At 41.3% G+C, this 17,451-nt stretch overlaps 2 protein-coding genes across 3 annotated transcripts; one reads left to right on the top strand and one right to left on the bottom strand.

The window, feature by feature from the left end:
• The first annotated feature begins 155 nt into the window (after window positions 1–155).
• Window positions 156–2,052, top strand: arl2bp (ADP-ribosylation factor-like 2 binding protein). Of its 2 annotated transcripts, none has more exons than XM_029633464.2 (7): window positions 156–295; window positions 428–497; window positions 644–705; window positions 806–912; window positions 1,034–1,119; window positions 1,385–1,481; window positions 1,640–2,052. In XM_029633464.2, the coding sequence occupies exons 1-7, from the start codon at window positions 277–279 to the stop codon at window positions 1,745–1,747; spliced, it is 549 nt and encodes a 182-aa protein (XP_029489324.1). In that variant the 5' UTR covers window positions 156–276; the 3' UTR covers window positions 1,748–2,052. The 2 variants fall into 2 exon arrangements, with proteins under 2 accessions (XP_029489324.1, XP_029489323.1); XM_029633463.2 differs by having other exon boundaries at window positions 1,616–2,052.
• Window positions 2,053–4,142: 2,090 nt separating this feature from the next.
• Window positions 4,143–15,491, bottom strand: pllp (plasmolipin). The gene is made up of 4 exons (XM_029634167.2): window positions 15,187–15,491; window positions 12,475–12,645; window positions 7,926–8,042; window positions 4,143–5,008 (listed from the first exon to the last, which is right to left on the bottom strand). Exons 1-4 carry the CDS (start codon window positions 15,328–15,330, stop codon window positions 4,901–4,903), a joined length of 540 nt encoding a protein of 179 aa, XP_029490027.1. The 5' UTR covers window positions 15,331–15,491; the 3' UTR covers window positions 4,143–4,900.
• Between the last annotated feature and the right edge of the window lie 1,960 nt (window positions 15,492–17,451).

The following is a 17,451-nucleotide window of genomic DNA, read 5'->3' as shown; positions in this document are numbered from 1 at the left end:
ATTGCAATAAAGGACTTAAACGCACTTAACATTAATTTCAGTTTACACGATGTTAGTGCCTGACCCATAGAGGTGCTATCAAATTATTATAATTCTCAATTCTATGGCCTGACCGTACTGTACTCTACTGTACTTCCGGAACTAATCAGCTGGGATCTGTTTCTTTACCGGACTGAATTTACTGAAGGGAGCGTTTTTTTGTTGTTGCCTTGGTAGCGATTACAGAAAATCAATCAGCTAGACAGCCACGTAGTTTGCTAACTAAATAGATTAAGAATGGACGTTAAAGAGCGAAGTGAGTTCTTGACTGATTTTAAATCATACGAAAATAGCCAGAGAAATATAGCAATGATTGCTCAGCTAGGCTAGCTAGCATGAAATGCTATCGTTATCTAATGTATTATGCAATGTCTTGTCTTTTTGAAAGATCTGCTGGGTGGTGGCGAGAACATCGTTGAAATGGTGGATTTGGATGAGGAGAATTTTGCTGTTTCAAAGTATGTATGTATGTATGCATGCATGTATGTATGTGTGCATACGAGTCAGTATGTCTATGAGGAAGTGAGTGAGTGAAGTAACGTTAATTTAGAAGAGAATGATTAATGTTTATATGTTTGGTTGCTGACTGATTTATCCTCCCCAGCTCATCAGATTCAGATGCAGCCTTTGATGCTGTCATTGGGAGTATTGAAGACATCATCATGGGTAAATTGGACCAAAAAACGTTTTTTTTGTGTTCTAGACATGTTTTAGTGTATCAACGTTAAATGGATAGCTCGCTAATGCTACTCAATTTTCTCCTCAGAGGACGACTTCCAGCACATGCAACAGAGCTTCATGGAGAAACACTACCTGGAGTTTGATGACTCTGAGGAGAACAAACTCACCTATACACCCATCTTCAACGAATATGTAAGGCACTATACTCTGTTCATCTGCCTGCCTCATCATCAACTGTCAAGGTAGAAGGTCTGAAAAAACGATCTATGTGAACGTGTCATACATATTCTGATGTTTACTTCTACCTCTTCAGATTGAGCTGCTTGAGAAACAACTTGAGCAGCAGCTGATGGAGAGAATTCCCGGTTTCAACATGAGCACATTTACTCAGTTACTCAAGTATGTAAACCATTTCCACTCAGGAGTAACCTTTTTCAGTTACAGTACCACCAGCTCTTTTGTTCTTCCAGTAAGCCTATGGTCTCATGAGTCTTCACGAATACACCCAGGGGTCCTAGCACCCACTGCACTCTGACACATTAGGCCAGTAGGTGGCACACCAGGCGGCACATTGCCCCTTGTAAACCAAATATATCTAACTGCAGAGTGCAACGTTTGTTTCTCATTTCACAAAAATACATTTTCACTCTCTTTTCTGTTTCAGGCAGCACAAAGACGAAGTGTCAGGAGACATCTTCGACATGTTGCTTACTTTTACAGACTTCATGACCTTCAAGGAAATGTTCATTGATTACAGAGCAGTGAGTAAAAACTCAATGTCTGGAATTGGATGTACATTATATGACAGTATATTTTAGGATGTGTACTAGTGATTTGTTGAGAGAAATGTGTTGAGGATTCTGTCTCTTTGTGGTTGTGTGATGTTGTGTCACAGCACCCATACCTCCTCTGTCTGCAGGAGAGGGAGGGCCGAGGGCTTGACCTCAGTGATGGCCTAGTGGTGAGGTCTCTCACCTCTACATCCTCCAAATCCATCACCTCCAGAACAACAACAAAACTGAAGTAACTAATGAAGAGTCATCCCCAAACACATGAACATACACATGACCAATAGTGCACTGTGCTGCTGACAACAGAACAGAATAGTTTGTCTAGCCCATGCCCTCCAGTCACAGGGGACCACAGGGAACATCCGTCTTTCCCCCAGCTTTTGTATTTCAACTGTTGTAGGTTTGCAATGGGAATGGTATCAGTCAGGTTGGTCTTTGTTTTACAATATTTTACAAATAGCCTTTCTCTGGTTAAGATATACACCTTTGTCCTCAGGGTGGGGTACAGCGTTTTTTATTAAATTTGTGCTCAATGACTTGAGTTTTGTGCCTGTTACATTATTAACACGTCTGCCAGAAGGTGTTTGTAGGTCAAGCATTTTAGACAGACTAAACAGTAGCCTAGTTGCTCAGCCCTTGGCATTGGTGGTTAAGAGAACTATATGCACCAGCAATGGGAAAACACTTTAGAAATGTTTTTATTATTATTGTACTCATAGCCCTCCACAACAAACCGTATATGAAGCCTGAAAGAAGAAACCTGGTACATTCAGTCCTAGGCTGTTTGGTCAATGGTGCTTTCTCAGATCCTTCTTTCTCATTTGAACCAATGGAATCCCTTTCTGTAAAATAATTTCAATAATATTAGTACAACATTTGTCCTACAGTGGGGAGAACAAGTATTTGATACGCTGCAGATTTAGCAGGTTTTCCTACTTACAAAGCATGTAGAGGTTTGTAATTTTTATCATAGGTACACTTCAACTGTGAGAGATGTGATTTTCTGGATTTTTGTTTTAGATTCCATTGTATGACTTAAGTAATTAATTTGCATTTTATTGCATGACATAAGTATTTGATAAATCAGAAAAGCAGAACTTAATATTTGGCACAGAAACCTTTGTTTGCAATTACAGAGAACATACGTTTCCTGTAGTTCTTGACCAGGTTTGCACACACTGCAGCAGGGATTTTGGCCCACTCCTCCATACAGACCTTCTCCAGATCATTCAGGTTTCGGGGCTGTCGCTGGGCAATACGGACTTTCAGCTCCCTCCAAAGATTTTCTATTGGGTTCTATTGGGTTCAGGTCTGGAGACTGGCTAGGCCACTCCAGGACTTTGAGATGCTTCTTACGGAGCCACTCCTTAGTTGCCCTGGCTGTGAGTTTCGGGTCATTGTCATGCTGGAAGACCCAGCCACGACCCATCTTCAATGCTCTTACTGAGGGAAGGAGGTTGTTGGCCAAGATCTCACGATACATGGCCCCATCCATCCTCCCCTCAATACGGTGCAGTCGTCCTGTCCCCTTTGCAGAAAAGCATCCTCAAAGAATGATGTTTCCACCTCCATGCTTCACGGTTGGGATGGTGTTCTTGGTGTTGTACTCATCCTTCTTCCTCCAAACACAGCGAGTGGAGTTTAGACCAAAAAGCTATTTTTGTCTCATCAGACCACATGACCTTCTCCCATTCCTCCTCTGGATCATCCAGATGGTCATTAGCAAACTTCAGACGGGCCTGGACATGCGCTGGCTTGAGCAGGGGGACCTTGCGTGCGCTGCAGGAACTTAATCCATGACGGCGTAGTGTGTTAGTAATGGTTTTCTTTGAGACTGTGGTCCCAGCTCTCTTCAGGTCATTGACCAGGTCCTGCTGTGTAGTTCTGGGCTGATCCCTCACCTTCCTCGTGATCATTGATGCCCCACTAGGTGAGATCTTGCATGGAGCCCCAGACCGAGGGTGATTGACCGTCATCTTGAATTTCTTCTATTTTCTAATAATTGCGCCAACAGTTGTTGCCTTCTCACCAAGCTGCTTGCCTATTGTCCTGTAGCCCATCCCAGCCTTGTGCAGGCCTACAATTTTATCCCTGATGCCCTTACACAGCTCTCTGGTCTTGGCCATTGTGGAGAGGTTGGAGTCTGTTTGATTGAGTGTGTGGACAGGTGTCTTACAGGTAATGAGGTGTAATACAGGTAATGAGTTCAAACAGGTGCAGTTAATACAGGTAATGAGTGGAGAACAGGAGGGCTTCTTAAAGAAAAACTAACAGGTCTGTGAGAGCCGGAAGTCTTACTGGTTGTTAGGTGATCAAATACATGTCATGCAATAAAATGCTAATTAATTACTTAAAAATCATACAATGTGATTTTCTGGATTTTTGTTTTAGATTCCGTCTCTCACAGTTGAAGTGTACCTATGATAAAAATTAGACCTCTACATGCTTTGTAAGTAGGGAAAACCTGCAAAAGCGGCAGTGTATGTAATACTTGTTCTCCCCACTGTATGTAGCAGTCTTTACTGAGAATAATATGTTAAGTGTTTTAATTAAATGTATTTATTTCACTGGTTTGTACATAGTCTTGTGTCCCATTGCCTGTAAATAAGTGTTTCAAATAAAGACATGAAATAATTTTGTAAAATCACAATCTACTTTATTTGAAAAGGTGTACTGATATGGATAAACAGTACACATGATTCTCTTGGTCTTCACAATGGTGAAAAAAATAATATATAAAAATATGTTTCTGAACGTGTGTTGCACACAGACCGTGTAACCCATTGGGATTCCTGTGTATCTACAAGTATAATAATTAGGTGGGTGCTTACATTTGTCCTATTTCACACATACACAAATGTGTATTATACACATGTGAATTAGAAATTTGTTTTTTGCATATCACCACCCCCACATCAGCCGATTTATCACCTAGTTGGATCAGGGATTCGAAACAGCGACCTTTCGGTTACTGGCCCAACACACTTAACCTCTAGGCTACCTACCTCCTTTATTACAGTATAAATAGATGTATCATTCATTACACTTTCCTACAGTATGTGATCATAGTGGTTATGTTATGTATGGGAGCATGTATGTGAGTGAGTCATGATGAGTGAGTGTACTGATGGATGTGCAGTGGTAGGGTTACCATAGCAACACACTTTGTAAGGGTCTGCAAAATGCTTCCAATCTTCACTCCAGTCAACATATTGACATAAAAAAGGCTATTGATGTCCTGCTTCTTTAAAAAAAGTATACCATATATAAAAACACTCGTCCTTTGATGAACAGGTTTGGAATCTCCTCTACTTGTCACACTGTTCGGTTCACACTGTCCAAGTCTCTCTGTATGGAGAGGGTTTATCAGGACAGATAGTAGAGTAGTCCTATGCAGGACCAGAGTTGCTGGCTGCATTACCTCCATCCCCCTTCCATGCCAAATAGGAAAAGAAGGTGCTGGCTCCATATAACAAAGTCACCACAATGCCAAAAAACTGAACAAGAGACAAACACATAGTAAGAGACAATCAGATGAGAGAAGAATGTTATTATCATAAGATACAGTACATGCCTGCGCTAATTATTCTTCCTCGAATGTCAGTTAATTGAGATTGTTGAATCTTTGACTAGCGATGTTGATGATATGCAGGCAGGCTGCCAGTACTAGGTGCCAGATCTCTTTGGGCTGTAGCCAACTCCTCTGTCATCATTTGTTGTCATGCCATATGCCTTGCAACAAAAATGACACAAACATACAGTACCAGTTAAAAGTTTGGACACACCTACTCATTCAAGGGTTTTTCTTTATTTTTTCTACATTGTAGAATAATAGTGAAAACATCAGAACAAATAACACATATGGATTGATTCACATACAAATCCAAATATATTTTATATCTGAGATTCTTCCAAGTAGCCACCCTTTGCCTTGATGACAGCTTCGCACACTCTTGACATTCTCTCAACCAGCTTGACCTGGAATGCTTTTCTAACAGTCTTAAAGGAGTTTCCACATATGCTGAGCCCTTGTTGGCTGCTTTTCCTTCAATTCATCCCAAACCATCTCAATTGGGTTGAGGCCGGGTGATTGTGGAGGCAAGGTCATGTGATGCAGCACTCCATCACTCTCCTTCTTGGTCAAATAGCCCTTACACAGCCTGGAGGTGTGTTGGGTCATTGTCCTGTTGAAAACCAAATGATAGTCCCACGAAGTACGAACCAGATGGGATGGCGTATCGCTGCAGAATGCTGTGGTAGCCATGCCGGTTAAGTGTGCCTTAAATTCTAAATAAATCACTGACAGTGTCACCAGCAAAGCACCCCCACACCATCACACCTCCTCTTCCATGCATCATGGTGGGAACCAATCATGCGGAGGACATCCGTTCACCTACTCTGTCTCACAAAGACAAGTCGGTTGGAACAAAAAATCTCAAATTTGGACTCATTAGACCAAATGACAAATTTCCACTGGTCTAATGTCCATTGCTCGTGTTTCTTGGCCCAAGCAAGTCTTTTCTTATTGTTGGTGTCCTTTAGTAGTGGTTTCTTTGCAGCAATTTAACCACGAAGACCTGATTCACGCAGTCTCCTCTGAACAGTTGATGTTGAAATGTGTCTGTTACTTGAACTATGTGAAGCATTTATTTGGGCTGAAATTTCTGAGGCTGGTAACTCTAATGAACTTATCCTCTGCAGCAGAAGTAACTCTGGGTCTTTCTTTCCTGTGGCGGTCCTCATGAGAGCCAGTTTCATCATTGTGCTTGATGGTTTTTGTGACTGCACTTGAAGAAACTTTCAAAGTTCTTGACATTTTCCAGATTGACTGACCTTCATGTCTTAAAGTAAAGATGGACTGTCGTTTCTCTTTGCTTATTTGAGCTGTTCTTGCCATAATTTTTAGTCTTTTACCAAATAGGGATATCTTCTGTATACCACCCCTACCTAGTCTCAAAACAATTGATTGGCTCAAATGCATTAATTAAGAAGGAAAGAAATTACACAAATTAACTTTTAACAAGCCACACCTGTTAATTGAAACGCATTCCAGGCAACCACCCCACGAAGCTGGTTGAAAGAATGCAGTGTGCGCAAAGCTGTCATCAAGGCAAAGGGTGACTACTTTGAAGAATCTTAAATAAAACATTTAACACTTTTTTCATTACTACATGATTCCATATGTGTTATTTCATAGTTTTGATGTCTTCACTAGTATTCTGTAGAAAATAGTAAAAATAGAAAAACCCTTGAATGAGTAGATGTGTCCAAACTATTGACTGGTACTGTATATTGTAGCTACATTCTCCCCAAAGCAAAAATAAAATATTTGATCTACATACACATAAATACTGATCCCTGACCTACATCAAACTGTGATGTTTGTGAAAATAGGAGGAAAATCTTTATTGGCTAGAGTCACCTGGCTACTGTTTTCCTGGGTTGTGAAAGGAAGGAGATACAAGTCTTTGAACACGCTATGATGTAGGATCTTAATTTGATCACTTTGTTGTAGGAGAACTGTAGTGTATTTGAGGTGTAAAAAGGCTTGTGAAGTTTTTAATATCCATTTAGATTTTGTTTTTCTTCCGAAAAATGTATCAACCCCAGAAAAAAATGTCAATTCTTATAATAATAATAATAATTCACATTTCCTGTTGCAGTAGGATTATTTTCCTGCTGTATCAAACTGGCTCAAATTAAGATCCTACATATGTATGCATGGTGAAACATTAACATGTTAGTAATTTAGCAGACACTCTTATCCAGAGCGACTTACAGGAGCAATTACTGTTGACAAACCCTGTTAGATATACTCTAATAGCCCTGGGTCTTGTGCAACAGGGCCAACGTTATGGTGACTGGCTTGTTCCTCCCAGGAAGATCAACGGGCTTGGTCATGTGCCTCATTGTAAATAGCAAATGGACTCTGGCCAGGATTGCCATGGAGAGAGACCACACCATAAAAGCACATCTACCTTACATTTTTTCTAGCTCCCTCTCTCTTTATCTTTGAACCTGTCACAGTCAGGTGTGCACATGACACATCAGTCCTGCCTCTTTAGTCAAACATTTAGGAGTGCCAGAAAGTGGAAGGGCCAGAAACACACTTTTGTGTTTTCTATTCATCCTACCCAGAACATAGATATCAGCACATCCTGTTGAAGGTTATCTTGTGACTATACGAAAATGTGCAAGTATCAAACGTAATGTACTCATTCTCAATCTATGTGGCCCTATGTAAGGGAGTGCTTGTTTAAACAAGGGCTTCTCATGTGTTTCTGTCGCTCATCAACTGATCAGAACTGGTCAACCAATTAACAAGTAAGCTAGCCTACATGTGCCTATGTTTCAGTCTAGTGTCTGCATGTCTTTGTATATCTGTAGATATTAAGTTGTCTGTTCTAGACTTACCGCAGCAGCTGCCATATGGCCGTAGAAGTATGTTGAAATGTAAGGAGCGACTGATGCAGCATTGGCCAGAAATGCTGTGAGGTACAAAACGGTTGCCATAGCATTATACACCATAACCTACAAGATAGAAAACAGATGTTGATGAATACAGCCTAAATTTTATTTCAAAGTTACTTTACATTGAATAACTATTACAAAATAACTTTGAAATGAATGTATAGCAAAAATGCAGCATAGCAGAGACGACACGGGTCATTCTACGACAATGGTGACTTTCCTGTCCCCTGCCTTAACCACCAGGAAAAACAATTTTAAAAAGGCAGATATTTGTTTAAGTTTTAATTGAAGTGTTTTATTGTTAATGAAACATATGTCAGACAGTTATATTGCAAAAATCTAATCTAATCAAATATATTTCAAATCAAATCAAATGTTTATGTGCCGAATACAATAGGTGTGTAGACCTTAGAGTGAAATGCTTACACAGAAGCCCTAACCAACAATGCTTTAAGAAGTTTTAAGAAAACAAATGAAAACAAGTGGAAGGAATCTTATGGCTTAGGGGTAGAAGCTGTTAAGAAGCCTTTTGGTACCAACACTTGGCGCTCCGGTACCGCTTGCCGTGCGGTAGCAGAGAGAAGAGTCGATGTCTAGGGTGGCTGGAGTCTTTGACAATTTTTAGGGCCTTACTCTGACACCACCTGGTATAGAGGTCCTGGATGGCAGGAAGCTTGGCCCCAGTGATGTACTGAGCTGTACGCACTACCCTCTGTAGTGCCTTGCGGTCTGAGGCCGAGCAGTTGCCATACCAGGCAGTGATGCAACCAGTCAGGATGCTCTCGATGATGCAGCTGTAGAATCGTTTGAGGATCTGAGGACCCATGCCAAATATTTTCAGTCTCCTGATGGGGAATAGGCTTTGTCGTGCCCTCTTCACGACTGTCTTAGTGTGTTTGGACCATGATCGTTTTTTGATGATGTGGACACCAAGGAACTTGAAGCTCTCAACCTGTTCCACTACAGCCCTGTCGATGAGAATGGGAGCACAATCATCTCCTTTGTCTTGATCACATTGAGGGAGAGGTTGTTGTCCTGGCACCACACTGCCAGGTCGCTGACCTCCTCCCTATAGGCTGTCTCATCGTTGTCGGTAATCAGGCCTACCCCTGTTGTGTCATCGGCAAACTTGATGATAGTGTTGGAGTCGTGCCTGGCCATGCAGTCATGAGTGAACAGGGAGTACAGGAGGGGACTGAGCACTCACCACAGACAGGCCCCCGTGTTGAGGATAAGCGTGGTGGATGTGTTGTTCCCTACCCTTACCACCTGGGGGCGGCACATCAGGAAGTCCAGGATCCAGTTGCAGAGGGAGGTGTTTAGTCCCAGGGTTCTTAGCTTAGTGATGAGCTTTGAGAGCACTATGGTGTTGAACGCTGAGCTGTAATCAATGAATAGCATTCTCACATAGGTGTTCCTTTTGTCCAGGTGGGAAAGGGAAGTGTTGAGTGCAATAGAGATTGCATCATCTGTGGATCTGTTGAGGCGGTATGCAAATTGGAGTGGGTCTTGGGTTTCTGGGATAATTGTGTTGATGTGAGCCATGACCAGCCTTTCAAAGCACTTCATGGCCACAGACGTGAGTGCTACGGGTCGGTAGTCATTTAGGCAGGTTGCCTTAGTGTTCTTGGGCACAGGGATTATGGTGGTCTGCTTGAAACATGTTGGTATTACAGACTCAGTCAAGGACAGGTTGAAAATGTCAGTGAAGACAGTTGCCAGTTGGTCAGCGCATGCTCAGAGTACACGTCCTGGTAATCCGTCTGGCCCTGCGGCCTTGTGAATGTTATTTGCCTTGAAGCGAACATAGAAGTAATTTAGCTTGTCTGGTAGGTTCGTGTCACTGGTCAGTTCGCAGCTGTGCTTCCCTTTGTAGTCTGTAATAGTTTGCAAGCCCTGCTACATCCAACGAGCGTCGAAGCCGGTGTAGTACGATTCAATCTTAGTCCTGTATTGACACTTTGCCTGTTTGATGGTTTGTCGGAGGGCATAGCGGGATTTCTTATAAGCTTCCGGGTTAGAGTCCCGCTCCTTGAATGCGGCAGCTCTACCCTTTAGCTCAGTTCGGATGTTGCCTGTAATCCATGGCTTCTGGTGTGGGTGTGTACGTGCAGTCACTGTGGGGACGACGTAATCGATGCACTTATTGATGAAGCCAGTGACTGATGTGGTGTACTCCTCCATGCCATCGGAAGAATCCCGGAACATATTCCAGTATGTGCTAGCAAAAACAGTCATCTGCTTCATCTGACTACTTTCTTGTTGACCGAGTAACTGGTGCTTCCTGCTTTAGTTTTTGCTTGTAAACAGGAATTAGGAGGATATAGTTATGGCCAAATTTTCCAAATTGAGAACGAGGGAGTGCTTTGTATACGTCTCTGTGTGTGGAGTAAAGTTTGTCTAGAGTTTTTTCCCTCTGGTTGCACATTTAACACTGTTAGAAATGAGAATCCCGTAACATATTCCAGTATGTGCTAGCAAAAACAGTAATCTGCTTCATCTGACTACTTTCTTGTTGACCGAGTAACTGGCGCTTCCTGCTTTAGTTTTTGCTTGTAAGCAGGAATTAGGAGGATATAGTTATGGTCAAATTTTCCAAATTGAGAACGAGGGAGTGCTTTGTATACGTCTCTGTGTGTGGAGTAAAGTTGGTCTAGAGTTTTTTCCCTCTGGTTGCACATTTAACACTGTTAGAAATGAGGTAAAACGGATTTGAGTTTCCCTGCATTAAAGTCCCCGGCCACTAGGAGTGCCCCCTCTGGATGAGCATTTTCCTGTTTGCTTATAGCTGTATACAGCTCATTGAGTGTGGTCTTAGTGCCAGCATCAGTCTGCGGTGGTATATAGACAGCTACGAAAAATATAGATGTAAATAGTGTGGTCTACAGCTTATCATGAGATACTCTACCTCAGACGAGCAAAACCTAGAGAACAACACCAGATGTTGTTTACAAATATACGTAGGCCGCCGCCCCTTGTCTTACCAGAGGTCGCTGTTCTACCCTGCCGAAAAAGCTTAAAACCTGCCAGCTGCATGTTAATCATGTCGTCGTTCAGCCACGACTCGGTGAAACATAAGATATGACAGATTTTAATGTACCGTTAGTAGGATATACGTGCTCGTAGTTTGTCTATTTTATTATCGATTGATTGTACGTTAGCTAATAGAACCGATGGTAAAGGTAAATGACCCTCTCGGTGACAAGGTATTCGGACTTTCGTCCCCGATATCTCCATCTTTTCCTCCTGCGAATGATGGGGATGAGGGCCCTGTCAGGCATCCAAAGGTAATCCTTCCAGTCCGACTCCATGAAGAAGAAGAATTCCTCCAGTACGGGGTGAATAATTACTGCCCTGATATCAAGAAGCTCTTTTCGGTCATAAGACACCTTATATACAAAATAAGTTAGAAATAACACAAAAAATATATACACAATAGCACAATTGCTATTGCTATAACATGGGTCCTGAGATCCTCAAAAGGTTCAACAGCTGCCACATCGAGAGCATCCTGACTGGTTGCATCACTGCCTGGTACGGCAACAGAGGGTAGTGCGTACGGCCCAGTACATCACTGGAGCTAAGCTGCCTGCCATCCAGGACCTCTACACCAGGCGGTGTCAGAGGAAGGCCCTAAAAATGGTCAAAGACCCCTGCCACCCCTACCTCAATTGGGCCGACCAACCAGTGCTCCCGCACAGTGGCTAACCGGGCTTTCTGCATTGTGTCCCACCCACCACCTGCCAACGCCTCTTTTACGCTACTGCTACTCTCTGTTCATCATATATGCATAGTCACTTTAACCATATCTACATGTACATACTACCTCAATCAGCCTGACTAACCGGTGTCTGTATGTAGCCTCGCTACTTTTATAGCCTCGCTACTGTATATAGCCTGCCTTTTTACTGTTGTTTTATTTCTTTACCTACCTATTGTTCACCTAATACCTTTTTTGCACTTTTGGTTAGAGCCTGTAAGTAAGCATTTCACTGTAAGGTCTACACCTGTTGTATTCAGCGCACGTGACAAATAAACTTTGATTTGATTTGATTTGGAATTGGTTACGGGATCGTAAAACGGCAGCCATCTACTTCGGCGCCATTATATACACAGATTTGTCACTGGTGTTGTCGTCACTGGTGTTACCGTCACTGGTGTTATTATTTTAATTATTTTTATTTTCTTTAATGTCAATTATTACTAATCAAAAACATTTCTTAATATTATTATTAACGCTTTATGTCTTTGATTATATATGGAAATGAAATAGTCAAATTACATTCTGTAAAGCCTGAATCGTCATTAAAATATAGGTAACGCTAGTGACAAAAAAGCAACACAAGCATTTTTGTTTTATTTAATGTAGTAAAAATACCAAAATACATAAAGCTGTTAAAAAAGCCACAATTTTCATAGAACAACCCACTTCGACATAAGCCTGAGGTCAGGTCAGCAATCACACCAGAGGTTAGTGGATTAGGACACTCACCAACATTGGCCAGGGCACAGAGCTGAGTTTGTGATAGGCGCCAAAGAAGAGCATGAAGAAGAGGATAATGGTGAGCAGCCACAGTGTAACGGCTACAAACATCACCCAGCCATAGGCAGGAATAAGGGAGGAGGCACTGGCAATTAGAGCCCATTGCAGCAGGCCCAGACCCTGAGGAGAGTGAGACAGAACAAGGTACATGTTCACAAACATTTAGCTGACATTTGAACAGGTGAACCTTCTATTGAGTCTCTAATCCAAGTCTTCACGCCAGATCAAGTCAGTGTCCTCTTGAAGAGCAGTGTAGAATACCTGGTAGTAATCTACACTACCCACTGAGCATTAATCAGCAGCACAGACAGGAATATAATAGTTCTGTCAAATAACCTTGACAGTATTACTTAGTACCCTAGACAAGATCAGGAGGGCAAACAGAATCAAACAGGATCAAGTTTTGATCTGCAGGTTAACCCACATACCTGGTAAACGTGTCAAAGATTGATAATGGTAAGCATAACATCCTCATTCTTATACCCTCTCATATTGTCATACCTCTCATACCTCTAACTTTAACCACTCAATATGACAACATTCAAATGAATTGAGTTTTAATAGTTGTTCTGTTTTTTCAATATTTGCATAAATCTACTTCCATGAAGTTTTGTCACATCGAATGTATTAATAATGAAACATCGGGTGCCATAAAATATAGATAACGCTGAGGTCAGGTCAGCAATCACACCAGAGGTTAGTGGATTAGGACACTCACCAACATTGGCCAGGGCACAGAGCAAAACATTGATATATCTCATAAATTGTCAATTACTTTTTCTCCTCTCACTATTGAGTTTCAGAGGAGTGTGAACGTGTTAATATACACACAAATATCTAATATTAAAGCTTTAACCTTTTACTGCAGTGGGCTAAATTAGTGAGGGCCAAACAGAGTGATTCTTAGTAGTCTTTTAATTTTTTTTATTTTACCTTTATTTAACTAGGCAAGTCAGTTAAGAAAAATTCTTATTTTCAATGACAGGCTAGGAACAGTGGGTTAACTGTTCAGAACGACAGATTTGTACCTTGTCAGCTCGGGGTTTGAGCTTTCAACCTTCCAGTTACTAGTCCAAAGCTCTAACCACTAGGCTACCCTGCCACCCCAGTAGTCTTTAACAAATCTACTTCAAAACAGAAGTATACACCTCACACACATGGTTATGAGCTTAAATAAAAGAAGACACCTGTACCATGTCGGATATAGAGTTGAAATGTATTCAATTTTGAGTTTGCATACCAATATTACACTTTCTACACATCACAGAAGATTGAAATATAACAAAACTGTTTGACATTGAAACACCAGGTTTTCATCAGCTTAAATAAAGAAATCTTAATTATGAAATTCGGAGAAATATTAATAACATTCCACCCGTGAGGCAAAATAGGTCGCTTTTGGTCATTGTCAGCTGGAAAGGACTACAGTGTACTGTCATGTAGGCCTACGTTTGTCTACAGTGTACACGAGGACATAATATTGCCAAAGTATAGGCCTACATTCAGGATAATTTCTACTTTCATACAGTATATGACTTAATTTAGCATGATCACTTCCTAAACAAATGTTTTTCAAACTAACCCCTTTTCAGGTAGTCCCTCGATTAAATTCTCTTCGCTCAGGACAGACTGGTATTGTGAAAGGCTTTATTAGGAGTAAATCTGAGGCCTAAGGCAGGTTTGTTTAAGTTGTGTCAATTTAAGGTGTGTGTGTTTGAGTGTACCTGCCTGGTTTTGTGTAGGGTGTGTGGGCGTATATCCGTGAACTGTTAACAGTCAACTGCAGTAAACCTATAATGAATATAGAAGATCCAAGATATGGGCTCACAAAATCATCAGGGTTCAAAATATCTGGCTGAGTTGACATGATTGAACAATACCATCACAGGGTCCAGCAATTCATATTAATGTTATTGGTAATGCTCAATTATAGTAGGAATGTGATGTCTTGTGTTATGAGATGTCTATAATCATGGGTAATGGCTGTTTGACACACACATTTAACAAGTATGTACCACTATACTCAAGTGGAACAGTGTGAGTCCTGATATTTCTTTCTCATGTAATTATTGAAATGGCTATGAAGGGTCTGAAATAAAGCCTATTGCAGTGACCCACCTAGCCGGGTCAGTCACATGTACTACAGGTTCAAAGGGAGTGGCATCATATTGAAATATGTGCTTTATATATGACTCTCTGAATGTACTGTTAATTATCAATACATTATGTAAATATGTAAACATAAAACATATTCAAGACACAGGACGTTTTGCATAAAACAATTCTTAATTTATGTTATGTTCAAATAAAACAAGCTGTCACCTGATTAATGTCCCAGTGTGTGTCCATTACTACAACTCTTAGCAACCACTAGGTATAACTCAAGCCCATACAAAACAATAAGATAGAGGAAAACAGGGATTCTGAAAAGATACATAGATATAGATTGGCCTAGAAGATGAGGAGTAGGACAGAAAAAGAAGGAAAAATGAACTGGGTACAGAAGACAAAAACATTTATTGCTAGGTTTACTGCACTGTTGGAACTAGAAACACAAGCTGCACCTGCGATAACAACTGCAAATCTGTGTACGTGACCGATAAACTTGATTTGATGATGGATAAAGTAAATACAAAGGTGAAACTGGTATTTGTCACTCACTATCTCAGCCAACATCAGGATTCCAGGAATGCTCTTGATCAAGCCCAGGTCCATGGAAATACTGGCAAGCTGAAAGCTGGACCCTCCCTGTTGGGACTGGGTTGAGCTGGTCTCAGTGGCCACATTATCTGGAAAGTCTGACATCACTCCCTCAAATCCACACAATAATGGTCAACAATAACAAACTAACTTTCCTTTTGTCCCTAGTCAGAGAATAGAACCCTTCCAGAGCAAATATACAGATCTGGGGAATGCAGCCGTTGTTACCACCTGGGTTGCTTTTCTAGACTGGCAGGTGTCTTGTGTTTTTTTTTTCTCTCTCTCTCTCTCTCTCTCTCTCTCTCTCTCTCTCTCTCTCTCTCTCTCTCTCTCTCTCTCTCTCAGTGACACATTAACAGCAGCCACCAGTTTGAGTACAGGTAGGTAGGTATATACAGTTGAAGTCAGAAGTTTACGTACACCTTAGCCAAATACATTTAAAGTTTTTCACAATTCCTGACATTCAATCCCAGTAAAAAATTCCATGTTTTGGGTCAGTTAGGATCACCAATTTATTTTAAGAATATGAAATGTCAGAATAATAGTAGAGAGAATGATTTATTTCAGCTTTTATTTATTTCATCACATTCCCAGTGGGTCAGAAGTTAACATACACTCAATTAGTATTTGGTAGCATTGCCTTTAAATTGTTTAACTTGGGTCAAATGTTGTTTCAGGTAGCCTTCCTCAAGCTTCCCACAATAAGTTGGGTGAATTTTGGCCCATTCCTCCTGACAGCTGGTCAGGTTTGTAGGCCTCCTTGACTTTGTTGTCCTTAAGCCATTTTGCCACAATTTAGAAGTATGCTTGGGTTCATTGTCCATTTGGAGCCACAGCCAGAAGAGGACTGGCCACCCCACATAGCCTGGTTCTTCTCTAGGTTTCTTCCTAGGTTTTGGCCTTTCTAGGGAGTTTTTCCTAGCCACCATGCTTCTACACCTGCATTGCTTGCTGTTTGGGATTTTAGGCTGGGTTTCTGTACAGCACTTTGAGATATCAGCCGATGTACGAAGGGCTATATAAATACATTTGATTTGATTTAGTCTGGCTTTTTTATGACGGATTTGGAGCTGTGGTTTCTTCCTTGCTGAGCAGCCTTTCAGGTTATGTCGATATAGGACTTGTTTTACTGTGGATATAGATACTTTGTACCTGTTTCCTCCAGCATCTTCACAAGGTCCTTTGCTGTTGTTCTGGGATTGATTTGCACTTTTCACACCAAAGTACGTTCATCTCTAGGAGACAGAACGTGTCTCCTTCCTGAGCGGTATGACGGCTGCATGGTCCCATGGTGTTTATACTTGCGTACTATTGTTTGTACAGATGAACGTGGTACCTTCAGGCATTTGGAAATTGCTCCCAAGGATGAACCATACTTGTGGAGGTCTGCAATTTTTTTCTGAGGTCTTGGCTGATTTCCTTTGATTTTCCCATGATGTCAAGCAAAGAGGCACTGAGTTTGAAGGTAGGCCTTGAAATACAGTGGGGCAAAAAGTATTTAGTCAGCCACCAATTGTGCAAGTTCTCCCACTTAAAAATATGAGAGAGGCCTGTAATTTTCATCATAGGTACACTTCAACTATGACAGACAAAATGAGAAAAAAAATCCAGAAAATCACATTGTAGGATTTTTCATGAATTTGCAAATAAATTCATAAAAAATCCTACAATGTGATTTCCTGGATTTTTTTTCTTCTCATTTTGTCTGTCATAGTTTAAGTGTACCTATGATGAAAATTAACCATTTGTTAAGGCTACACCTTGTTCAGTCAACAACGTGCCGCGTTCAGCGGGATGCAGTATTTTGGAACGTTCAGATAGAAATATGCTATGTAGAACATACTGAATAAGGAATAACGTGAGAAGGGTGCAATTGTGGCCTGTAATTCCGGGCGTTCCTGCATGTTGGCATTCCTGCATCTGCAGGAACCCCTCTTAATACTTCTATTGGTGAATTGATAAACTAAATCCAACAGAAGAAGGGGAGGGGGTGACAATGGTAGCTAGTTAGCCTTACACCGGTAGACATTGTCCTTTGTCCCCGGCTGTAAGACACTGTTTTCCCACAGTTCTGTTAACGACTGCGAGGGCAAGTGTTTGGCAGGCGGTAGAAAAGGAGACTGTGTGCTAGTTTAGCCAGCTAGTCCAGTACACAGCAGGCGGGAGAGGGTGGCGACGCATGGTGTCCCTAACAAGCAAGCTAGCTAGTTAACTAACACACGTGTC

The sequence above is a fragment of the Oncorhynchus nerka genome, linkage group LG25, assembly GCF_034236695.1.
Source record: "Oncorhynchus nerka isolate Pitt River linkage group LG25, Oner_Uvic_2.0, whole genome shotgun sequence".
Taxonomy (NCBI): Eukaryota; Metazoa; Chordata; class Actinopteri; order Salmoniformes; family Salmonidae; genus Oncorhynchus; species Oncorhynchus nerka.
Note: the sequence above shows the minus strand (reverse complement) of the source record. Positions and strands in the feature narration are given on the sequence as shown.

Excerpts from the sequence above, each read along its gene's own strand:
- arl2bp (XM_029633463.2), top strand. Across the intron at positions 706-805 it reads TATTGAAGACATCATCATGG|AGGACGACTTCCAGCACATG; the intron begins GTAAATTGGACC and ends TTTTCTCCTCAG. Across the intron at positions 913-1,033 it reads CACCCATCTTCAACGAATAT|ATTGAGCTGCTTGAGAAACA; the intron begins GTAAGGCACTAT and ends CTACCTCTTCAG.
- pllp (XM_029634167.2), bottom strand. The coding sequence starts at position 15,330 with ATGTCAGACTTTCCAGATAATGTGGCCACTGAGACCAGCTCAACCCAG. Across the intron at positions 8,043-12,474 it reads CTGTGCCCTGGCCAATGTTG|GTTATGGTGTATAATGCTAT; the intron begins GTGAGTGTCCTA and ends TCTATCTTGTAG. Across the intron at positions 5,009-7,925 it reads GCCATATGGCAGCTGCTGCG|TTTTTTGGCATTGTGGTGAC; the intron begins GTAAGTCTAGAA and ends TCTCTTGTTCAG.